At 40.5% G+C, this 22,916-nt stretch overlaps 1 protein-coding gene across 15 annotated transcripts in view; it reads left to right on the top strand.

The window, feature by feature from the left end:
• RET (ret proto-oncogene) overlaps window positions 1-22,916 on the top strand; it is a 263,437-nt gene that overhangs the window by 160,520 nt on the left and 80,001 nt on the right. For 12 of the 15 annotated variants that reach the window (XM_069019242.1, XM_069019246.1, XM_069019245.1 and 9 more), the window contains 3 exons: window positions 14,981-15,034; window positions 20,451-20,544; window positions 21,864-22,187. In XM_069019242.1, the coding sequence (XP_068875343.1) occupies window positions 22,142-22,187 (46 nt within the window). In that variant the 5' untranslated portion in view covers window positions 14,981-15,034; window positions 20,451-20,544; window positions 21,864-22,141. Of the gene's footprint in view, window positions 1-6,302; window positions 6,370-14,980; window positions 15,035-20,450; window positions 20,545-21,863; window positions 22,188-22,916 lie in introns of all 15 variants that reach the window. The other 3 variants (XM_069019239.1, XM_069019248.1, XM_069019252.1) reach the window with 2 other exon arrangements.

Here is a 22,916-nt window from a genome sequence, read left to right as displayed (position 1 = left end):
TTTCTGCTGCATATTGCTGCCTGCCATCCTTTTGTTTTTCCACTTCTAAAGATTTTTTCTTCCAGATTTTTCATCTATTAGGTTTGTATATTCAGTATTATTTAATCCTTAGAAAGTGCAAAGTGTTTGAATTTCATAGTTTTAAGGTATCAATGCTGTCATTTTGGGGCATCTACTTCCCTTTTGACTAGGAAATGAAATTTCCAAAGTTTACATGTTCAGTTCCTCTTCCCAAACCTTCTGTGTACATGTCTCTCAGATGCAGTTATCTTTTGAAGAACTACTTCTTCATACAGACAAGAATAAACAGAAATAGCCAATGATTTATTTTACCTCTTAAGCTTCAGCATTTGAAGATATTTGTTATCTGGGAACAATGACTCAGGTAATGTAACTGGAATTATTCATGGGTTATGGAGGATGTTAAGCTCTTTTTATTCTGTATTAATAAGAAATCAAATGACCTGTGTGGTCTTTAACAAACATGTAAGTGTAAGTCTAATGCCCTGCAAATGAGCAGTCATTCACATTTAACATATGACAAAAACATTGAAATTGGGGGTTCCAATGCCAGAATATTAAAAATACTCCTTTTAATTACAGAATATCTCCTCAGCAATTTGGAAAATGGACACATAAATACGTTAAACATATTTAAAAGATGTGGTGCAAAAGTATTACAATGAAATGCAAACCAAGTACACAGGCTTGGTTCACCAACATTGGCTTTTGTATGTGTCAGCAAGCTGAGTCAGATTTTGGAGACATTTAACTTTATGCTTATTCTCTTGAGGTATTGAGGGTTGGTTTTGGGAAAAGAGTAACAATATACTATCTGTTTATTCTTTTAAAATGTGGTCTGAATACTTAAATTTTGTGGGACACAGGACAAGTAATTTTACTTTTACCATCCACATTGTTCTAGGTGGTGTTTTCCATACTGTGTTCACTAAGCAAATTCTACCTGTGGTAAATGTAAGCAGTGAGGGATGGAAAAGTACTCAGAATTTGAAACTTGTTCTGCAATGATTTCCCACCTAATCATCATTATGTTTTTTTGAGAACTGTCTCTGAAATGGAACTCCCTATACAGGCAGTCACTTATGCATTACTAACTCATGTTACTTGATTTTTGTGATTTTCCCAAGATGAGAAATCTTATTGGGACATTGCTGCTTGAATTTTATTCAAACTAATCAATCAGAACAGAAAATGAAGACATTATTAACATTCAAACTGCATTTTCACATTCCCACAGACATGTTTTTTATTATTATGACTAACTGTGTCAGCAGTCAGACTAGACATAGACTCATTGCCAATTAATATAAAAATTCCTTTCTTTGATTTACTAGGAGAGACTGAGGGGACAGAATTGTTTTATTTTAGTTCGTGCATTTCCTTTCCCCAGGCTTCACCTGATTGAGGTATTTGCTCTCTGTGGGTCAGTGTATTTTAAAGTTATTAATTACTTCACTCCAATCTATAATACTTAATTAAAGCTTTAAACAAAAATAAATTGGTTGTGTTTGGTGAAAACGTTGTCAGTCAGATGGGATTTTAACAGCATAATAGAGCCGATACATCTGTTTTGTTTATAGCGATACTGAATGACCTTGAAGTGTTCATCTGGCCAATGTGGACTCTTTAAGATAAGAACCCAATTTCTTTTCTTCTCTTTACCTGGGTCAGGATTAACAGTCTGCATTATCAAAAGGATATTAGTACATGACAAGCCTACAGATATTTCTTCCATTATTTTGCTTGCTGACACTTAGAGCCAGCATGAAGGCACTGTCAGCAGAACTCGTATGTCTGACTGCAGCTCTGGCTGAACAGAGAAGATGGTAGCTTTAATATTCACCCTCCAAGATCTGCTATTGCATTTCTTAAAGTTTCATTTTGTGACTGAGCTGAACAATGCTGTTGTTCTGTTGCTCTGAGAGGCAGAATTCAGAAATGAAAAGTTACTAGATTGAAACAGCCATTTCCCTGCATCCTTAGAACAGAGAGCAACCAGATTAAGAGTTAGGTATTAAGCTCTTCCAACCCTCTCTCCTTTGCTGGAATGATTAAAGTCCAGAGGACTTTGTAACTGGTATCATTTAAAACCAGCTGGGCAAGAAAAGCATTTTCAACATGCCACAAAATATTCTGCCCTGTTCTAGACATCAGTGATAGCTACCCTGCTATTTCTATACTTTTCAGTTGCCAGCCAGGACTAGGAACACATGTTCTTTCTGTAATAAAAATAGAAGCATTTTCAGTAAATAACTCTATTACAAACTATGTTTTTATCCCAAATTCCACATTTATGCAACATACCATGATGTCCTAGTTTTCATCCAGCTGTTTCTTTAAGGTTAATTTTCTGTGAACAGAACTTGCTTTTGATATCCTAGAGAGACTTTTTATACCTTTTAAATAACGTAGATACTCTATTTTCTTTGGAATAACTACTATGGTCTTGTGAAGTGCTTCCTCCCATCTTCCTCCCTTCTGTAGTACAAATGCACTCCTTTAAAGGCAGCATCTGGGCCGAAGTTTTCTCCCGCTTATATAAAACCAAATGTTAAAAATGAATTTTAAAAAGGTCATTGTTTGGGCTATGAGTGCCAATCTGATATAGATGTTACTCAAAACTGAACACAGGAAAATGCCCTTTTGGCTAAGATCAAATTTAGCTCTGGTTTAATATCTGATTTATCTTACATCTAGCATTTTCTGGGTTAAAGCTTTAAAAAAATGGTACGTAATGGTCACTAACTTTTTTTTGTGTTGTGTACTCTTGAAGATCTAGGCACCAGCTTTTGAAATGTAGTTAGGTGTATGTATTCACTGTAAATTGAAAACTCTTACAATACCTTTAAAAATTAGTCTCCAAACAACCCCAACATCTGCTAGTCTGTAAAAAATTGCCTGGTATTACAGATTGCTGTCCTGCTGATCCTGAAACACAAACCTTCTTCTACCCTGATATTTTCTATGTGTATGATCTTCACACACAGAACACTCTGGAGGTTCAGATTGTCAATATGTACCTTGCTGGTTGGAAAATGCTGTCTCCAGTCTCCTGGGACTGCTAACATTCAGGAAGCAGGCTGAGCTGAAGCACTCATGGACACAGAGGAAATACAAGGCAAGGAGTTGAAGGAGGAAATGGAGAGAGAGACAGAAAATGCATGAAAATATCACCCTCCAAGTCATATGTTTGTGTCACATGGAGCCTTTGGCCGCACAGATTTGGCAGGCCCTTTAGTAGAACCTACAGCTCTCTGGCAAGAGCAGAGGCAAAATGTCAATTTACCTGAGTCAAAGAGGAGCCAGTTTAGTGGAGTGTGAATTTGCAGTGTACCTGAAAGGGTAGGCATAGATGTACAAGCAGAATTTCATGTTTATATTCCCACTGCGTAAGAGAGATTTTCACAGAGATTTTATTGCATTCAGCAGAGATTCCTAACACAGGAAAGTCTTGCACAAGGTATGCCAGTCATGGCTTCCTTGTATACCTGGCTAAGTTACTGAATATTAAATCTTGTGTGTGTGCACGGAAGCCCTGAGAGAAGATGCACGGAGAAACATAAACCTAGGTAAATATTTTTTGCATCTGCAAATTTTTCTTTGGTGTTGAGAATGTAGTGAGCTTCATTTTTTCCGAAAATATAGGAAGTTGGAAAATAATATAAGCATCATACACAAAGGAAAAGCAGACAGTATGCAGACAGTCCAGAAAAATGAAACTCTTGACTGTGAGAACTTTTTAAAATTGTGAGATATTTGTAGTGGTTCAGCCTGTGCAAAACAGATCAATAAATTGAAAAGTTGTTGTTCAGCAAAAGCTTGATCAGTTCAGGTTTGCAATTATCTTTGACTCAGTAATTACATAACACTGGATGCTTTCTACCCATCACATCCTCTCACAATTACTTTATTTCCCTTAGTGTCACAATGTCATATCTTAAATTAGTTGATAATGACTTTGGTAGGGTCAAATCTTGTGTTTTATAAATTGTTACTATTTTGCATCTTTAGTGTGGACCTCATGATACTTTTTAATGTTAATAAATTCCCTTCAGATGTAGAATCTTTGACTGTTTGATACATAAAAGTGGCATTTCTGATCTGTTGGTTTTTTATAAACATCATAACCCAAGTGAGCAGGTAACAGGGAAGCAGATACTGAGGCCGTGAAGAATTTGGTTTCATTAAGCATCTTAGATATCACTGGGAGTTTTTTATTATTTAATACAAGACTTTTCAGATGGTTTACTTTAAAATGCTCATAGGTAAATTTTCTTAGTCGTATTAATTTTCCCCATGTCAGTGCAGGCAGTGCTTTAACTTTCTAAGACTCTTAAACCAGGGAAGGAATGATCAGCTTGTGAAGAATAATATCCTCAGCATATCTGAGCAAGTCAGATACATAGGGCCTCAGTTATTTTAAGCCAATACTTTTGTCTAGAAATAATAAACCTACTGTGAGAAAGTTGATTATTATGGCAAGTGGATGCCAGTGGGCGGCAATGTGGGTAAAGGAGTTAGCAGAGCAGTATGGCCAGGTATTTTCTCCATGCCCAGGGGGCAGGAGCAGCACTTCTGCTGGCCAAAGGCTCAGGTGAACACTCCAGTGTTACTCATATTCTGGTTCCTGGCTTTAATCCCACTGCATTGGCAGAGGGGTCAGTCCTCTGAAGGTGTTGTCATACGATAGGGGATGCTGACATTACCAGTGCTCCCCTAGCAGAAGGCAATATGTGGGTGTGAAGTGGGCTTAGAGAACATAAGCTCTGTACAAACATCGTGCTCTTTCTGCAGGTTAATCAGGTCTTTAATAAAAGACCATGAAAATGTCAGCAGTCTGAACAAATAAACCAGAATTGTAACTGAATGTTCATTCAAACAAAGAAATATAAACCCTTTTTTTATTAATGTTCTTCACACAGAGAGAAAATGGATTAGAATTCTAATTACAAAATGTATATTTTAGGAATATTATCTATAAATTTCATAGCAACTGAATATACATTACACATTAATCTTACAGAGATGATCACACTTTAGGCCCGCAGTACTCATTTTTTAATGAAAATTTTTTCTTGGTAAACAGATTAAATAAATAGAAGAATTAACTAATTAAGTAGCCCTTTGTATAGGATTAATTGAGAGATGATAATGACAGGAGGGAAAAGATGATAATTTTTGTATAAAGGCAGAAGGCCAATCATGTATACTTTTGGTTAGAGATATAAAATGCTCTTTAGCCAACCTTTTCTTGCAGGTAGTAGTGAAATACAGCCAGGCATGGAAATATACTTTTCTGAATACTGGATGATGAGACTGAATGGTGACTAATAACACCTGGTCTTAAAAAATCCCACTACTGTATCCTGAATTCTATATTAGATATAACTAATTATCTTTGCAGTTAGTATAATTCCTGTGATACTGTCCTAGAAGGGGCTGGGGGAGGTTTATGTGTGTTGTTTTTTGTGAAGACTATTTTTTAAAATAATATGAAAACCAGCTGACAAGCTCTTCTTATAACACTTCTCTCTCTACTCTTAAAATACTGTAGTAGATTTTCTTTGGGCTTGCTTACCCGTAAAATAAAGTTAATATAATGACAGATCTCCTAATCACTGGAATGTAGATTAAAAGACAGAAAAACTATATGTTTTGTACACTGCAGATAGGTGGTAATACAGTTGGTAAAGCAAGATGGATTAAATTGCAGCAAGGAAAATTTACATTTAATATGGAGGAGATGAAGCATTGGAACAGAAGCCTGGACAGACCCTGTAATTTTTATTTTTTTCAAGAATTAGTAAGACAAATATTGGAATGACAGTCATGTCTGATCTTTCTCTGGAACTGAGGATCGACTGTAACCTTTGCAGAAGAATGAGTGTGGAAGGAATCATGTATTACCTATCTAAAAAGACTGATGAGAAAGTCAGTATGCACTTCATCATTTCTCACTGTATGAAATGGTTTCTATCTTTTTTTTTCCTTCTTCTTTTCATTGTTTCCAGATGAAATGGAACAGGGTTTCCTAGATTCTATCATTCCATGGATCTTGTAAAAGTTGATCATACCTGTAGAACCATGACCACATCTTCTGGACCCTCCCTCTACGCTCAGATTTGCCTCTATTTGCATTGCCCAGCTGGTGATAAGATTAAAAAGAAGATTTATGCTTAGTAATGCAAGGTTGATTCTAACTGACATCTTGTTTTGGCAAGGCTTCTCCTCTTTTATATGCTCAACTCTAAGCTCTGGTTTCTTGGCTTTTTTTGACACAGGTGTGATGTAGTGCCATCGTGTGGATTCAGAATGGGCGGAGGCAGAAAAGTGGCTTGGAAGACAAAAGTAGGTGTGGGGTGGGTGAGCAGGTAGTTTGAATCACCACGCCAAAGAAATGAAGGTGTTATTCTAAGGTATCAGGTTCTAAATAGCCAGTCCTCCCAGATTTCTTGAATAGTGAGCATCATTCAATCTAGTAAACTCTGGAAGCAATAAAAATACGTAGTTGTAATCCAGAATTTGTCACAAGCAAAAATTATAAAGAAGAATTCTTTGTAAGTGCTCTTCTCCTTTCCTAGATGCCTTTTTTTGTTGCATGTATATCACACTTATTGCACGATCAGTGCAGGTTGATATACTTGCAAAAAATTTTTGGTCTTTGCACGATAGTCACCTAACTAAGCTCAGCAGCATAAATGGATTATGCCAGGACAGTGGAATCCAGAATGGGACAGAAAAAAGAGATACACAGAACAGCCATAATGGAGACTGTCAACTGCTTTCTACGTGGAAGCAACTAAGTTTGGAAGGGGGCTTCCCAAGTAGTCCCCTAAATTGGACCATATTTTGCAGAATCTATTAAAGAAAAAAGCGTAGAAGAGATCACCAAGTGGGACGTGAATAAAATACATTGTGTTATAATTGCCCATGGAAGACAAACGTTTTATTGTTTGTTATGTAGAAAATAGCAGTGTGTATTTTGAAACTTTTTAATGAGTTAAAATAACAGTCTGGAATTCATGCAGTAAGAGCTTTAAACCCTCTAATGCCTACATGGGTAAATGGGTAAACTGCTCTTGGCAGCTGATTTAGCTTGCTGATTTTGGATCAAAGCATAAGAGAGTTTTCATCATCATTAGTCTTTGCAGAAAGGTGTTTGAGTGTCTAACAGAGTTCCTGTTGGGTACTGTCCCTGTCACTGAACATATTATCCAGACATTAATGTTGATAGCTTTGCCAGTGTGTTTATGAGAAAGGCAAAAATCTGAAGAGGCACAGACTAAACTAAGTCCTCCCTTCCTTCCTTGCTATGGCCTTGATACTGTACGTGAATAGGAAACCTATTATTACCTCTGCAGTGCCTGTCTTATGGATTAATAGCAGAATTTAGTCTCCCTGCATGTTAACATGCACTACTCTCTCAGCAGCAATAAATTCACACAAAGGTACCGGCAGTTCACCAAAAACATTGAGTCCTGTGCTCTTTTGTTTCACCTCAGGTGCACTATGCCTGAGATTTCATGAGTGAGTCTGCTTGATGACTAGTACATGAGAGAAGCCATATTACTGCTTTAATTACTTGTAATGAAGGATCACGGGATGGTGATGTCATAATTTTAAGGCTGGCTATGTCTAAGTGCACTGCCAGGAAGAGGAAAGTTGAATGATGATTTATGTACCTTGGACACAATTCAGGTAAAAACCACTTCAAAAATGGTAATTATTTGAGGTCATTTTCTATTGCCCAGGATCTGTTCTTTAGAATTTCTTCCAGGTTAATAGTGTTCAGCCTGGGCTGGTTTCACACGAAAAAGCAGCAACTGTGTGGGGGGAGGGAAAAGAAAGAGACAAAGGGTGTGATTTATCGATGTGCACTTTGCTATTTGTGACTAACAAAGAGATGGTTCACAAATGTCTCAGACTCAAAGCTGTGATCAGTCAGAACTGCTGAGCTGGGGAAATACTACCACTAAGTAAAAGTAGATTGGTCAGCAGTTGCAGACTTATCTGTAAGCAGGTCATCCCATACTATCTGCATGTGCAGCAGGCAGACCATTTTGCTGGGTTAGGAGTAAGATAACTTTGTGTTATGTTTATCAATCAATGGTTTTAATTAGTTACATCATTGACTAATAAAAATCCTCTTTGATTTTAATTGATTTTTTAAAAAAATCTGCCTTACACATGCTTTATTACAAGGTGATTTTTCATTTGAACTAAATACTTTATTATCAAAGTGCAGAAGGTTCTTATCACTTCTGAGGGAGTGGAGGAGTAAAAGTGTGCAGAGGGGAAGGAATGCTGACATCTGTCAGGAAAAAAGATATTAAAGGTACTACTGATCAGTGTTAGTCTGATAAAAAATATTTGAAAGCTCTGTGAAATAGTTGTGAGGGTCCCCACATTTTTTTGAAGTCTACTGCTATTTGCAAAAAATCAACCTTTTTTCAATGAAGGGTTTGGGTTTCATATTATAACACTTCTCCTATGCTTTGTGTTAATGTTGATAACACAATCTGTAAAAACTCTTTTATTTACTAAACAATAAATCTAATGCTTATTTACTGTTTTCTTAACACCTCAACTCCAATACAGTTATATATATATACACATCATAGGATCATAGACTATCCTGAATTGGAAGGAACCCACAAGGATCATCAAATCAAACTCTTAGCCCTGAACAGACCATCACTAAGAGTCACATCATGTGCCTGAGAGCATTGTCCAAAAGCTACTTGAACTCTTGAAAAGGCAAACTTATCATGGTTAGTTACGTGCATATGAATTTGCTCACCATAAGCCTGAGGCAAGCTTTGCTGTAGTTAGAAGATCCCATCACAGTAAACAAGTGGTGGTATTGACTTGGCTCATGAGATCCTAATCCACACATGTATGTCATTAGAGCTTGTGATGGTATCTCTGGAGTGGTAAATATGCTGTATGTGTCACAGAAATGAGCTCGTAGAATGCCTGGGAACACTGGAAGAGCATCTCAAGTAAGTTGTTACACCAAGACTTCCAGGGAAAATGGATTGACTTGTATAGTACATGTTGGGTTGTAGGACTTTGGAATGCTAGGCTGGAAAGTGTGAGCCTTGAATAAGAATCTGAGCAAAGGAATTTCTCCTGGCATATGGACTAGGATCCAGTTTTATTTTTCTTAGTGGCTTTATACAAGTTATAGCATTGAATAACTTCATGTTCCAGTGTCTGTCATTGACCATGTTGGCTGTTTCCCTTGATTGCAAAAATGTTCCTGCTTGCTTGTTTCTGTCTTGAGAAATGCATTTTGTTAGACTAGTGACCCAGAGCAGCAACACAGTAATGTGATTGAAGTTCTCCAAAGACTATTGTGGGTTCATCCACAGGCCTAGAAGTCTGACTAACACCTGCAGGATCAGAGTGAATTACACATTTCTGATTTTCAGCCAATGGAGATTTAATAAGAAAACATCAAACTGACTCAAGATGAAGCAGCCTGGTAACTGATTTTCAACCAGGTCAGGCAGTGGGTGTTTGATGATGTGCATTGCAGGGAATGAGGAAAGTACACAGCTAAGCTTACCTGGGGGTCCCTAGCAACTTCCAGAAAACAGGGAAAACTTTCCTTTATCTCTTCCTGCCTGTCAAATACTGTGGTCCTGGTCCGTATGTACTGATTCTGAGTTCAGCTAGTGACTCTGGACAACTCACTTTATATCACAGTCCACCTCTGGGGTGTCTAATAGCAAATGTGTTTTTCACTGGCTCCCTTTTGAGATGAATAAGAATAATAATAATAATGATAATGGAGAGCATGTGGTTAATGTTCATGCAACACTAAGAGAAACAGACATGAGTTATTTCCATGAACAACACTGTATTTGTATTACAGAAAGATAAATCATAAGCTTATTTTGCACTGGAGCAACAAAAGCAAACTATGTTGTTCTGATACTTGTAGTGAACTTTTTGTCTGGTGTCTAGATAGGAAGTAGTTGAAGTGCTTTTGCTGCAGCAACTATGTAAATAAGAAATATTCCATGCCTTCTAAGGCACCATAGCTCTGCTTTTTGGTATCTGACGGTTTAAATGCCTATTGTTAGCCATAGGATGTTGAGCCAGTAGCTAGTGAATTGCTTTCTGCAAATGGAGAGCATTACCTTAATTCTAATACGTGTGCAATATTCCAGCTACGAGTCTTTGCTAAGCTTTAGATCACCCTTATGCAAAAGCAGTGAAGCAGTTGATGTGCAAAAGGGAAAACTGTCACTGCCAGATCCTGTGTTTCAGAGCATGTCCACTCACATACTGGAGAGACTGAGCAGCTACCTCAGCCAGGCTCTGAGTTAAACTGGCTGGTGACAAAATCACTGTGTTTATTCACTGAAGCTGATGAAACCCTTCTACTACTAGCTGTGGAGTCAGTATTTTCACACTGTGCAGGGCAAAAAATATTGAATGGGTGGCACATTCAACTTGGGAAAGAAACTTACACTGTTGCCTTTGCCTTTAAACTCGATCAAGAGTCCTGTCCCAAATGTTGCAAGCTCTAACACCCGGGACTGGCTTTAGATGCTGACTAAGGAGATTGCAGGCTGAGCTGTATGCGAGCTGCTTGCTGATTTGTACTGGGTCATGGGTGGCAGCAAAACAACTTTCCCAGGTTCATGGCACATCTTGGAGCAATGAGGCCACTCCTGTGGGCTCTATCAACAGTGGCTCTGGGCCACTCTGTGTGCCACTCTGCGCTGTGACTTGCAGCCAGTCTGTAGCGCTCAGTACCCAAGTCTAAAAACAATGTGGGCCTGGGACCCTAATTTCCTCAGGCAACAGATCCTGGTGAGCCCTATACAGTTGAGACATCTCAAGTCAATCCTGACGTTTCACTCAACATTTGTGCTGGAAAGATGGCTGTTGGACAAGGCATCGACAAGGACTGAGCTTGTCCTGCCCTGAGGGTGTCCTGCTGAAGAACATGCACTGCTTCTGTGCAGTGATGCATGTCTTTGGTTCAGGTGCCTTCACTGTGCCTCGTGCCAGCCCTTTTGGTTTTATGTCTGTATTATACAGTCTTCAGGGAGGCACTTGAACACTTGGTTGCAAAAGGCTCATTAGCAGAAAGAGAAATTACACAGAGAAGTACAATAAAATGTAGACGAGAAAATGTGTACCTCAAAGTTCAAGAAGGAAGTTGGAAGTACAAACAAAAAGAAGCTCAGAGGACAAATCTTTAGTGTGATCACATAGTGGAGACATTTAGAATTCCGACTCATGTAGGATTGTGTAGTGACATTAAGTCACTCTGCTTAAGTTAAGTTCTGAGTCATCTTTATGAAGTCACTGCAGGTTTCTTATGGCAATAATCAATAAAAACTTCTTTTCAGTCTTATTTCAATCATTTCCTGGAGGGAAAACTATTTTCAGGAATTCTCTCTTATGGGTAATCACAGGAAGTTTGAAGGGGAGAGGTGTATTGCTGACACAGGTACAATGGCATTTCAGGATGTATTTGAAAAGACTGGATTAGATTCACAATGAGTGCACAGAGCAAAACAACTTCATCTGAAAACATCCAGCAAAAATAGTTTGATTAGTATTGTAGATCAAGGCTCCTAAGCTAACAGCCATAAATTTGGGATCTGTGGGACACTTAAGTAAGGTTAAATCTTTGAACTCCAAAATGGAAGATGTTGAAGGCAGTGGGTGCATTAAGGTTACTTCTGGGTTGTGATTTGAGGTTTTTTGTTTAATAGCTTTGAATAAGCTATTACTCTTAACTTCACGCTCTGACAATGTGGTTCCAGTTGGTTTGTGCTAGAGCCTCTTGTCATTCTCTGTCTACTTAAAATTCTTTAAGTCCCCAGTGACTTGGAAATCAGTTCTGACAGAGCAGGCATTCTTGTTTCCAGTCTTCTACAGAACAAGATGTCAGCAGGTGACAACCAGTGTTTCCTTAATATAATTAACAAGGTTCAAAGAACTTAATCTGTGGCCCCTTCCTGTGAATGTCTTACTACTCTGACACTGTTTCCCATCAGCATCTTAGGCGGTGGGTATTAAGGACTGTCAGCTTAATGTCTAACGTTGTACTTCAGTGTAGACTGCTTAATTTCATGTCCTCTAATCTGTGGAATCTTGTTAAGAATTATTGTGTTAGGCGTGCAAAATAAACTAGATTCACCAAAGGCAGTACCCTCTTAGCTCCTTGGAAGACTCTATTGAGCCAGTCTCAGGTACTTTTAACTTGTGCTTTTCTCTTGGTTTCTGGCCAGTGGCATGGAAAGTTATGTATGCTTTGTTTCAGACAGGCAATTTTTTGCTTAATTTGATTTGACATTAAGCATCTTTTCCATGTAGACATACAGCAGCCTCTGAAACAAGTGCACACAACACCTCTACAATAGATCCCAATAGAGCCGGGATTGTGGTTAGCAGAGTGCAGATAAAATTCCCTACAAAATAATACGTAAGTAGTTACTATTATATAGGGGGGCAAACAGTATTATACAGGGAGGCCTTATCACTTTAGGCTGTTTCTGTGATACCCTCACAAGTTGTGGGGCTCCTTCAGGAGACCCAGCCTTCCAGTGTGGCTGGGGACTGCATTGGCTGCACAAGTTACCATCTTGTATGTCCACACCCCTACAACTCTCTGCTCTAGGACTTCATTTCTTACAGTCTACAGGATCATTAGTTGAGGCATTGCAGCTTTTTAATATAGCAGACATCCCTCTCATTCAGAGATGCCTTATGCAAAGCATTTGCAGTGGAATCAGTGTAAAAAACTTAAGACAAAACCACCTTCCCCACGGGAGCATTTCCTCAGTACATGTTGATGAAATATGTCAAGACACTCTAAATTGACTTCTTAGGTTCACTGCATGGTTTCTCTTTCAATCACCATCTTTTGTCCTGTCTGTGCCTTAGTTGTATGTATTTTGTTACTCCTTCAGTGGCTGATTTATTGGTGGAGAGACCAGCTGTGCCTAGTTTACATGAGCTGTGATATAGGAGGGCTGAAAAGGTCTGGCTTAGCTTAGAAATATTGGAGCTGTAAAAACGATGATTGCAGGTTGATAGAGCATTGATTTACCTGATTTCTGTTTACCTGGATCAGTCAAACCAGTTTGTCCTAGGTGTTAACTGACCAGTGTTTCAGTGTAGAAAGTGCAATGGAATAAAAGGCCATTATCTCATTAATTTTGTTTGTCAGAATCTAGGGGACAAATAGCAAATTTTTCAAAGTTTTCTCTTCCAATTATTGAGTGGTGAGCCTGCTCCACAACTGTTGCCCTGTTTCAAACACCACTTTGTGTGGCCTTGCTTGTATTCACTGAGCTCTTAGTTTTAGTTAAATGCTGCTGTATCTGCTAACAAAACTGAGACAGCTGTGTTGAATTGCTCTGAGCTGCCGTGAGTTAGAAACAGGATGCTGTTTCCTTCATATATGCTGCTTCAGAGAAATTCCAAGGAAGACGAATTTCTCTGAGCTAAAATACAGAATGCTCCACAGCCCAAACAAATAGAAATAGACTCTGAGTAGCTGAACTGACCATGATAACTTAAAAGAGAAATTGCCTAGCCGTTGATAATAGGAGACATATATGGCTGTCAGCTGATCTCATAATACGCATAAATTAAAAATACGTTGGTAACCTACTTTTGGTTATCTCCTTTAGGCACTTAAAGTTTCTCTTGTCTTTCTCTCCTGGGCTCTGATTCCTGCTCTTTAAGGTCATGGAAGTCAAGGCACAAAGGAATAGTAGAATGAACTTCTAAGGGTTTATATTATTTCTATGCATGTGTGTAAAGGTAGGCATAATTTCACTAAAACAGAAATCTATCTTTCCTTCTATCGGAAAATGAGAGAAATAGATATGAAACTGTCCTCAGTGATTTGATTTGCAACACCAAGACAAAAAAACCCCATTACATTTATAATCTTCTAAATACATGTTTTATACAGGTAGAGTTCAATTTACTGTTATCTCGTGCTGTTGTTGCTGTTTTACTACAGAAAGTGCGATCAGAGCCTTGTGCTACAAAATGGGTAACTGGACAGAGACCCTGTCTCTTCTCCTCAAATAAACCTTATGTAATATTTTGCACTTTCATATAGATAAGTGTATCTTTTAGAAGAGAAATGGTGTCAGTGTATACTTTGGAAAGCTGTCATGATCTGGCATTTTGAACAGGGACCTAAGGGAAGAGAGGGTTGTTCCCATTTCCTTGAAGAATCAATCCACATCTGCCTGTGTGTTAAGCCTCTAACTAAAGGAACTTGTACCCTCAGCACTTTCTGAAGACTTTCTGCTAAAACTCCAGAGCAGTCTGTTTGACCATAAAGTGTTCTCCACTGTACAGAGCCTTAGGGCCACGCAGGATATTAGAGGGTCAGGAACTTCATGCTACAGGGTGAATCCCTTCTGGGCTGGCCAAGACTTAGCATTCTTCAATTTGCTTTTTGCTTGCCATGATGATTTTGAGAACTTTCCAGTCCTTTTAAAGTTCAAATTATAACCAAATTCCAAAGTTAAAGAACAGATATGAGTTATGGCATTTTTTTTTGATGTGTTATTCTTGTTTTGTTGTTTTTTGTTTGTTTGTTTGTTTTTTGTTTTGTTTTGTTGTTTTTTTAGGAAAAGCTGGTTGTATTAATATGCTTGGCATCTTGGTCATGGCTACCTACAGTAACTAGTACAACAGACTACTTTCCTTTTAAATAGTTGGGTTTGGCCATTTAAAATCTTGTGGTAACTTATGCAGCACTCAGTGTGACTCCATGTGGTATAATTCTGAAATCTTAATTTTAAAAAGTTTTAGGAAACTACATACTGGAAAAACCTACATTAAAGAACAGTATTATAGTATTAGGCACTCAAAACAGGAACAAGGTTTACCTTTTCAATCTGAATTCACCCCCTTTGTTCAGAGTATCTGTACATGTAATTGTATATTTTTGCATTTACAGCACTCTGGGCTTACTCAATGCAGAGGAAAAACAGGAGTCCTTTGTGAGTCTCAGGTATGTTATTTTGAGGTTACATCTTTGGGTTGAATCCTGGGAATTCACAAGTTCCAGCACTAGTTCTGACACTCATTTCTATCTGTTCCTGAATGAGATCTGTAAGGCTTATCAGTGAGCAAATAAAAAATGCATGGGGCAATCTCGATCCTCACATTTCCTCACAGGCAAGCTCTTGACTTCATTTTTAATGTAATGCTCTTTAAAATGTAGAGACTGTGTGCATGTGAAATAGAAAAACACATCCTGTTAGATCGATAGAATACAGGGGCAAACGTGCCTCTATAAACCATGGAGCAAATGAAGATGTGTGACCTGTATCTGAGTGCTCTCTTTTATGGCCATGATACCATATATTTAAAGATACAGTTTAGTGTGAATCCAGATCTCTTGAATTAGCCTAGGATCATATTTCCTGGTTTCTAGTGATTACAATTTAGTAACATATGGTGCTGAAAGTAAATCAGATTATGTAGATCATTTAACCCAATACAGGTTAACTTAGAGGTGAAGTCCCTTATAAGTCCTGATTCTGATATTTTTATACTAATTCCTATAATGACAAAATTAATTGTTATTCTATTGAATGTGATCTTCTCTTCATTAACTTTGGTGTGCCTTCATGCTTATATTCATAACTGAATAATGGTCATGATTTTGTCAGCTCTGCCTTGACAGAATTTGACCTGATGGTTTCAGAGACTGAAAACTATCAGGTCACCATTTCCTCTGATGGCATTGGGGCCAACCCCCCAGTAACATTAGTTATAGTGCCTCTGTTCCGAACCTATCAAAGTTTAAAACAGCCGAGGCCCTGTCATTGCCACTATGGCATGTGCTGAACCTTGCTGTGGGTGGCAGGAAGAGTAGCATGGCTGGGAAGTCTCTCTTGGCTCCCTCATGCAAAGCTGGCTGTTCCTCTTCTAAGGAGCACTGAGGCAAAGTTAGACCAGACAAGATTTTGGAGCTTAGTCATTGAACTTAAAGTGTACAGGATTTGATACTGCTCAAGGAAAATATACTTTTGTCAGCCCAATTGAACTGCTTTTCATACTGAAACCCAAATATTTATATAATTTCAGTTAGTTTCTCTATCTTATTAGTTATTTTTAAAATTATGATTTTGAAACTTCTTACACTTGCTTTTCAGGTTGAAATCTCCAGGGTATAGAGTTGTTATGTTTTCAAGTTCTCTGCAGCCAAATGTATTAAAGAATGAAAAAATAAAATGAAAGCTCATCTTCACAAATATTTACTGGTCATTTAGGATGTATCACAGCTTTATCTGGCTATTACTATTTTTAATTAAATTGGTAATGGAATATTTTTCAGGGTCATCTACAAACTTCAGAAATAGTTGTGGTGGGTAAATCTGACTGTACCTTGGACAGAATCACTCTCCAAGACATTCACCTCCCCCAGGTCACTATAGGAGTACTGTAGCTGGCAGTGAGCAGGAAGCTTGCCTTGGTCATAACCCAGGCTGTAAGTTCTTTATGAACAAGTAGGGAATTGAGGTTACACATCTCTCATGTGGGCTGTTACATTTGACACCAAATGCTAAGAAACTAGGATGAAAATAATCTTTTTATTGTTATGATCATAGTAGTGTATTATCTGCTGGAAATGGACCTGGAGAAGAGTCAACAAAGGATGTTTTCTATTTTGTTAGCTGGTTTTAATTTATCAGCTGCCAGTTTCAATGTATTTCTCTAACTAGTTGTTGGAAAAATATCTACCCCCTACCATTCAAATTCTGATGGGGGATGTGTGAATGTCCTTGTGTGTGTTCATAACATTTCCAGGCAGATCCAAAATGTTTGTTTAAAAAATAGAAAAATCCAGTCTTCAAAGTTCAGAAGAACTTTACTGCTCATACCGATGTGAAGAGATTTCTCATGCCAATATTTGTTAATACCTCGGGGAAATTAATGCCTCTTGAATAATGGGATAAATGCTGAGCTTCAATGCCAAGGTGCCTGTGGGTTACAACTGTTGGGTTTATGTTATAGTATGGTTCCAGGCAAAAAGGATTGTCTCTGCAAATGAGATAATTATGAGTCATCAGCCCTGTTGCTGTCCCTGATACTAGCTGAGCATATTCCTGCGGCGGTGAAATGACAGCCGCCAGCTCAGCTCTGCTGGGTGCCCTGCTACAGGCACACCAGGGTTGCGGGGTCTCTCACACGAGGCAGTGCTCATCATCACAGAAAGAGGTTTACATCCTCATTCACTCACACTCCTGTAATCCTGCTGGCCCACAAGAGTACAGAAAATGTAACTCTGGATTTCCCAGAGTTTTGGAACTTATATTATTGCAAGTACAACAGCCGAGCGCCAGTGTGTGTCACAGGGACCCTTACTCCAGACGCCCTTTTCTGCCGTAATAGGTACATCCATGGCACTCCCGGGGCAATCCTTAGAACAATGATATGAAAACTGAGCTTTTATTTTCTGTCAGTTTAGAGGGCTACTGGAACAAGACAGATGCAAGATGAGATTCTGAGTAGAATTGAAACAAGAAAACACATATTGTTTGCAAATATTGGGAGAACTTGTTTCCTCTTTGCACGGAAATCCTCCAGCATAGTCATCCTGCGCTTCATGGAAACCTGCAGCAATAAAGGCAAGCAGGTGAAAATTTCAGATAAATCAATGGTTAGAGACCTATTTTGGTACTGACTTCTGATGGCACCAGACGTTGAGGCTGTGATTTATGATTTCATGATGGTTTTGATAGTTAAGCTTATGCTTTCAGTGAAACAATCTGATGGCCAGGAATCAGGCAATTTTTGTGGATTAATGCATTTTCAAAAAGACTCTATATTACATTTACAGTGACACAAACTACTGTTGTTGGAGGAACTTAGAATTTTATTGCCAAGAAGCAGCAGTGAGGTCAGATGAGGGCAGTCCTGGTGCAACCAGCTCCCAGGAGGGATAGCTTTGTCAGGTCACCGTAGGATATTGGTTGTTCCTGGTCATGGTCCTGGCCCGGGCTGATGGTCTGTTCTGCTTTCCATCACACAGCATCTTCAGTTATGCCAGTCCCTTGTCACTGTTTTCACAAGAATCCTGGTTGTGCCTTGAAAATCTATTTATTGGACAATCCTGAGCTCTTGCTTAAACTTCTTGTTATCAGGACAGTCTTGTAGCACTTTCTCCCCAAGAACAATTTATTTCCTCCTGAGTAGAAAGAAATAGCTTCTTGGTTCCTTCTCTAGGTGCCAAGATGGAGATATCTCCTAGCACAGGTTTGCTGCTTCTTCATGGTAGTCAGTGTTTCTGACCAATTCATAGCACTTTTGGATGAGTATTTTGGGAAAACACACTGCTTTTAGCTCTTTCAGTGCTCTAAAGTGGACAAAAATTAAACAGATAATGTGGATAATGTGCAGTTTATATGTTAGCTGAATGCAACAAGTAGAGAAGAAAGAAATTGACAGAAGGATAGGAAAGTAAAGCCCAGGGATTGTGGAAAAACCTGTATATAAGAACTTGAAGTATAACATGCAGATAAATTCTTTGTCACTGTCAGGATCAAAATTTGATCTGTCCTTTTACTATTAGATCTACCTCAGGAAGAATATCTGTTCAGTGCCACCCTAGTTGTAACTGTATGAAAGACTTGACAATTTGATCACAAAGTAGTGGTGAGTGTTAACAACCACTTTTTGTAATTTTAAAATATTTTTTTTCTACATGATCAACAGCAGTGCCTCAGACTGAGTTTCTACAGTAACCAACCTCATAGCATGGGGGCAAAAAGTATTTAAGTCCTGAACTGATCAAGAATTGGATTTTAAACACAATATTCTAGGAGGAAATTTGCCTGAAAGTATTTCAGTGTTTGTGCATGAGTGTTTGGAAAACATGGAACGGTGGAACAGTCCTCAAGTGTCCTGCCCTGATGCTAGATGAACATGACCTAAGACTTCTGATGAAAGCAAGAAACAGTTATCAATTAGCATCAATTTCAGGAAGCATTATTGTATCGCGACATCTCAGAGTGCCTTTATAAAAGAACAACCTACAATAATTTAATAGCTCAGCCTGCTGTGCCAAAAAAATGAGTCAAAGCAGGGGGAAAAAAAAGAGAAGGAGTATGAGCCATAGTTTCACAATTGCACTACCCTGCAGGAAAGTGTCGATTTACTTCCAAAGTATTTCTGCTAGGAGAGTGATGGGAGATGTCACTGTAAAGCTTGAGCTTGTCTGGGAAATTAAGGACACCTCACTTTTTTATTCCCCATTTACAAGCACTGACTTTCATTCAGTTTTCAAAAGACCTTCTGACAAAGAAACTAAGTGAATGACGTGAATGTGTATTTTATGCATAGTGGAGCAGAAGTTAGCTGTTGGAAGGAGATGGTTGCTATAGGCTTGTATTCCTCATGTAAACTCAAGGGCAGATGGTTCACAGCCTGTGTTGGGCCTCTTTAGGGATGTGGAAATCAGGCTGGGCAGGAAGGGTTTAAGTTTTTTCTCCTTAAGTTTGAATTTCAAGTGGAAAATTTTAAATGCCTCCAATTTGATAGGCTTTTGCAGGGTTTGAGAGATGCTGCAGTTAGGTTATTTTTGTTTTCCATATGGTAGGCTATCTTTCCTGAATGAACTGTTTCCTCAATATACCATTGCTTTTCCATGTTGACCATAAAGGAAAACAGCTCCAGGAAGAATGGTGACTATATTAACATGACAGAGGTGATCACAGTAGCTGGAACACAGAAGACACCCATATTTAATCCTGCTCTCATCCAAATTGGCCAGTTTTTTCCAGGTGTGCTGTGTGTAAGCTACAATCCTCTGAAAACACGTAAAACTGCTTAGCTTAAAAGCCTGGAAATCAAATGAAAAAATTATTCTGGTGACCTTACTTCTGTTCCTTGTATGACGAACATGATGGCATCTAAAACCAGTTCTAGTGTGCTGGAGCAGAGCCTGAAGCTGGCAGAAGAGTATGGCTTTGGCTTCAGTTGCTGAGATGCCAGAAGAGATTGTAAGTCCTTGAAATTCTTCCAAGAAGTCACTTTGTCCTGGATGAAAACTGGCATTTATCAGTGCAGATGATAGTGGTGTATTTTAGATGGCATCAATATTGATTTGTATACTGCACGAGCTTTTAAATATGATTTAAGATAAAGCTTAGCTTAACGTAAGACATTTCTCCACAAAGCATTGATTTAATGTTAATGTTTTATATGTTGCTTTCTTTGCTATAGACTTTCCTTTGGTTTATGGAGACTTCCCAAGTATGCTTCTCAATTCCTTCTTTCAGGCACTTGCAAAAGCCCCACAAACACTTGACACGTAAATATTCAAAAGTTTAACTTATACTATCTGACAGGCAGCTTCAAAAACAATTAATTAATGGTGGTCATTACTGTTCATCTCAAATTCATTATTACCCTTCCAGGTGCTTGGATTTGGCTTACTGTTTTCCCAAGCCTTATGAAGACCACGGGAAGAAGATCTAACTTGATGAAGATCTAAAGGAAAAGTTAAAATAGGTTAGTTCTTTTACCATTCCTATAGGGTAATTTCTTGTACTTTGCCTCTTAAAGTGCTGGGTATTGTAAGAAGAGTCCTTACTAGTCTAGAAAGAGAATTTCCTATTTGGCTTCAATTTAAATAATTTATAGCAATTCTTGCTAGGCGCAATGGCACTGAGTATCAATCTGCTCTGTGTGTCTACTTGACCTTGCTTGGGCGTTTCAGAGTGTGAAGGCTGGGGAAAGACGAACGCTGTAGCTGCTGATCTGCGTCTGAATCCTGACGACCAGATCTCTGGAGCAGCGCTGTGTGGAAGCAACATCAGCTTTCGGGAGAGGAGTAGAAAATATTTCCCCGGCAGGTTGAAGAAGCCCTGACAGGAGAGGGGAGGTGGAGGGGCAGGGTTTGTTTCAGCCGGAGTCGCTGTGGCCCCTCCAGAGCCTGCGCGGGCGCGGTGCCCGCGGGTGTTGCGGGGTTGTGCCCGCCCCGTCCCGGGGCTACCGCGGGTCCGGCGCGGCTGCGGCAGAGGCAGCCGGGGCAGGGCGAGGGCGGGCCGGGCGCTGCGGCGGGGCCGCCGGGCGGAGGCAGGGCCGGCAGCGGCGCAGCGGGTGCTCTGGGCGGTGTTTGTGAGCGGCGGCTTTTTCGGAGTGCTTTTCACGGCGAGCCCGACCTGCTAAAGCGTATTTCTGCTTTGGCTTGGTTAGATTTCCCACGCCCCCTCCCGCTTGCGGTTTAAAAGTGGCGTTTCGCCGCTCAGCGGGACGCGTGCGTTCGGGTTACTTTGGTTGCCTGCCAGGTAGTGCACATCTTTTACAGCATCCTCATACCATCAAGCAAAAATTGTCTCCTCTCCCAAGGATTAATTATTCAACACGTTTAATGTGTTTCGGCTGACGGGGAAGGCGGCCACTCGGGTACATCCTGCTGCCGCAGCGCCTGTCCCCGCTTTGTCTCGCACCTGGTGTGTTTGCGCGGCTCGCCTGTCTTCCTCCCCCCAGGCCGCCGCCTCCCGCTCCTCCCGCCGCTCCTGCCCGCGGGGCCGGGGGACGCGGGCGGGTGCCCCGGGACGCTGCGGTGCCGCCACCCCCGCCCAGCCCCGCACCTTGTGCGCGGGGCGGGGCCGCCGCTGCGCCCCCTCGGCCGCGGCTCCGCGGGCGGGGCGGGGCGGGGGCTGCCCGCCGGGCGGGGCGGCCCGGGCAGAGCGGCCCGGCGGCCGCGGAGGAGGGGCCGGGGGCTGGCCGGAGCCGGGCGGTGCCGCCGCCCGGGCAGCGCGGGGGGCTCGGAGGCAGGCGCGGCGGAGCGGGAGCTTCGCTGGTGACTTCGGTTCTCCCCGCAGAGCCCGAGAGGCGCCGGCACCGCTGAGGGGACGAGGCGCTTTTTTTCCCGGCCGGTGGCGGCGGGGCGGCACCGGACCCAGGAGGACCGAGGGAAGGACCGGCGGAGAAGCATCCCGGCGCGGGCCGTCCCGTCCTCGCTCGGCTCCGTGCGTCCCATCGCGGCCCGCTGCCGCCGGCCCGGGCCATGGGCCGGCCCGACTGAGAGCCCGCGGACCGTCCGGCAGCCCGGCCGGTGCTGCCCGGAGCGCCGAGGCGGGGCCGCAGCAGCGCGGGGAAGATGCGCTCGGCGGCGCGGACAGCCGGGTTCCTCCTGCTCTGCGGGGGTAAGTACCGCCGAGCCCGGCCCCCCGGGAACTTTGCGGAGCTCAGGTGATGGGTGCTACCAGCGGCTCGCTCCGGCTCCGAAAATCTTGCCACAAATACAGACAAGATATAAATAATCCTAATACGTTTTCTTCTTTTTTTTTAAAGCTGAGTTAGAACAGATGTGAGTTTGCTTTTCTCTAAATTTATGATGTGAAAGGGAAAATATTAAAGTATAGTCCCATTTTAAGTTTTTAAAACATTATTTCTTCTCTGTTATCCCCCTCCCAGAGCTTTTTGTATCATCAGATAAAATGCGTTTTGGATTGGTAAATGAAAATGACCAGAATATGAAAAGCGATTGGATTGTAACTTAGGTGATGTTATCCACAGATGTCAAGTTTCTAAAGCAAACAGAAAATCCATTATATCTCTTTTTCTTCCATATGGCGTTGTTTGCTGATGGATTTCTGACGTTTAAATGAATAAATCAAAGTTGTATGCTAGAGAATGCAGTACAACCTTGCACACCGAAAATGCATTTATGATAAAAAGTAAAGCCCGAACCAGCCCAGTAGTTCACTAGTTGGTCTAACAGTGAGTAGAGTGCAGTATTAATTATGCCCTTGTGATTCCCCATAGAAGTGTGACTTGTTCCTTCTTGTTATTATTTCAGATTAACTGTATTAATTCGCACCGTTTTAAACTACTTTCTGTACTTGCAGAAATTTTAAAGCTCCTGTTTGATT

Source organism: Aphelocoma coerulescens, chromosome 6, assembly GCF_041296385.1.
Source record: "Aphelocoma coerulescens isolate FSJ_1873_10779 chromosome 6, UR_Acoe_1.0, whole genome shotgun sequence".
NCBI lineage: Eukaryota > Metazoa > Chordata > Aves > Passeriformes > Corvidae > Aphelocoma > Aphelocoma coerulescens.
Note: the sequence above shows the minus strand (reverse complement) of the source record. Positions and strands in the feature narration are given on the sequence as shown.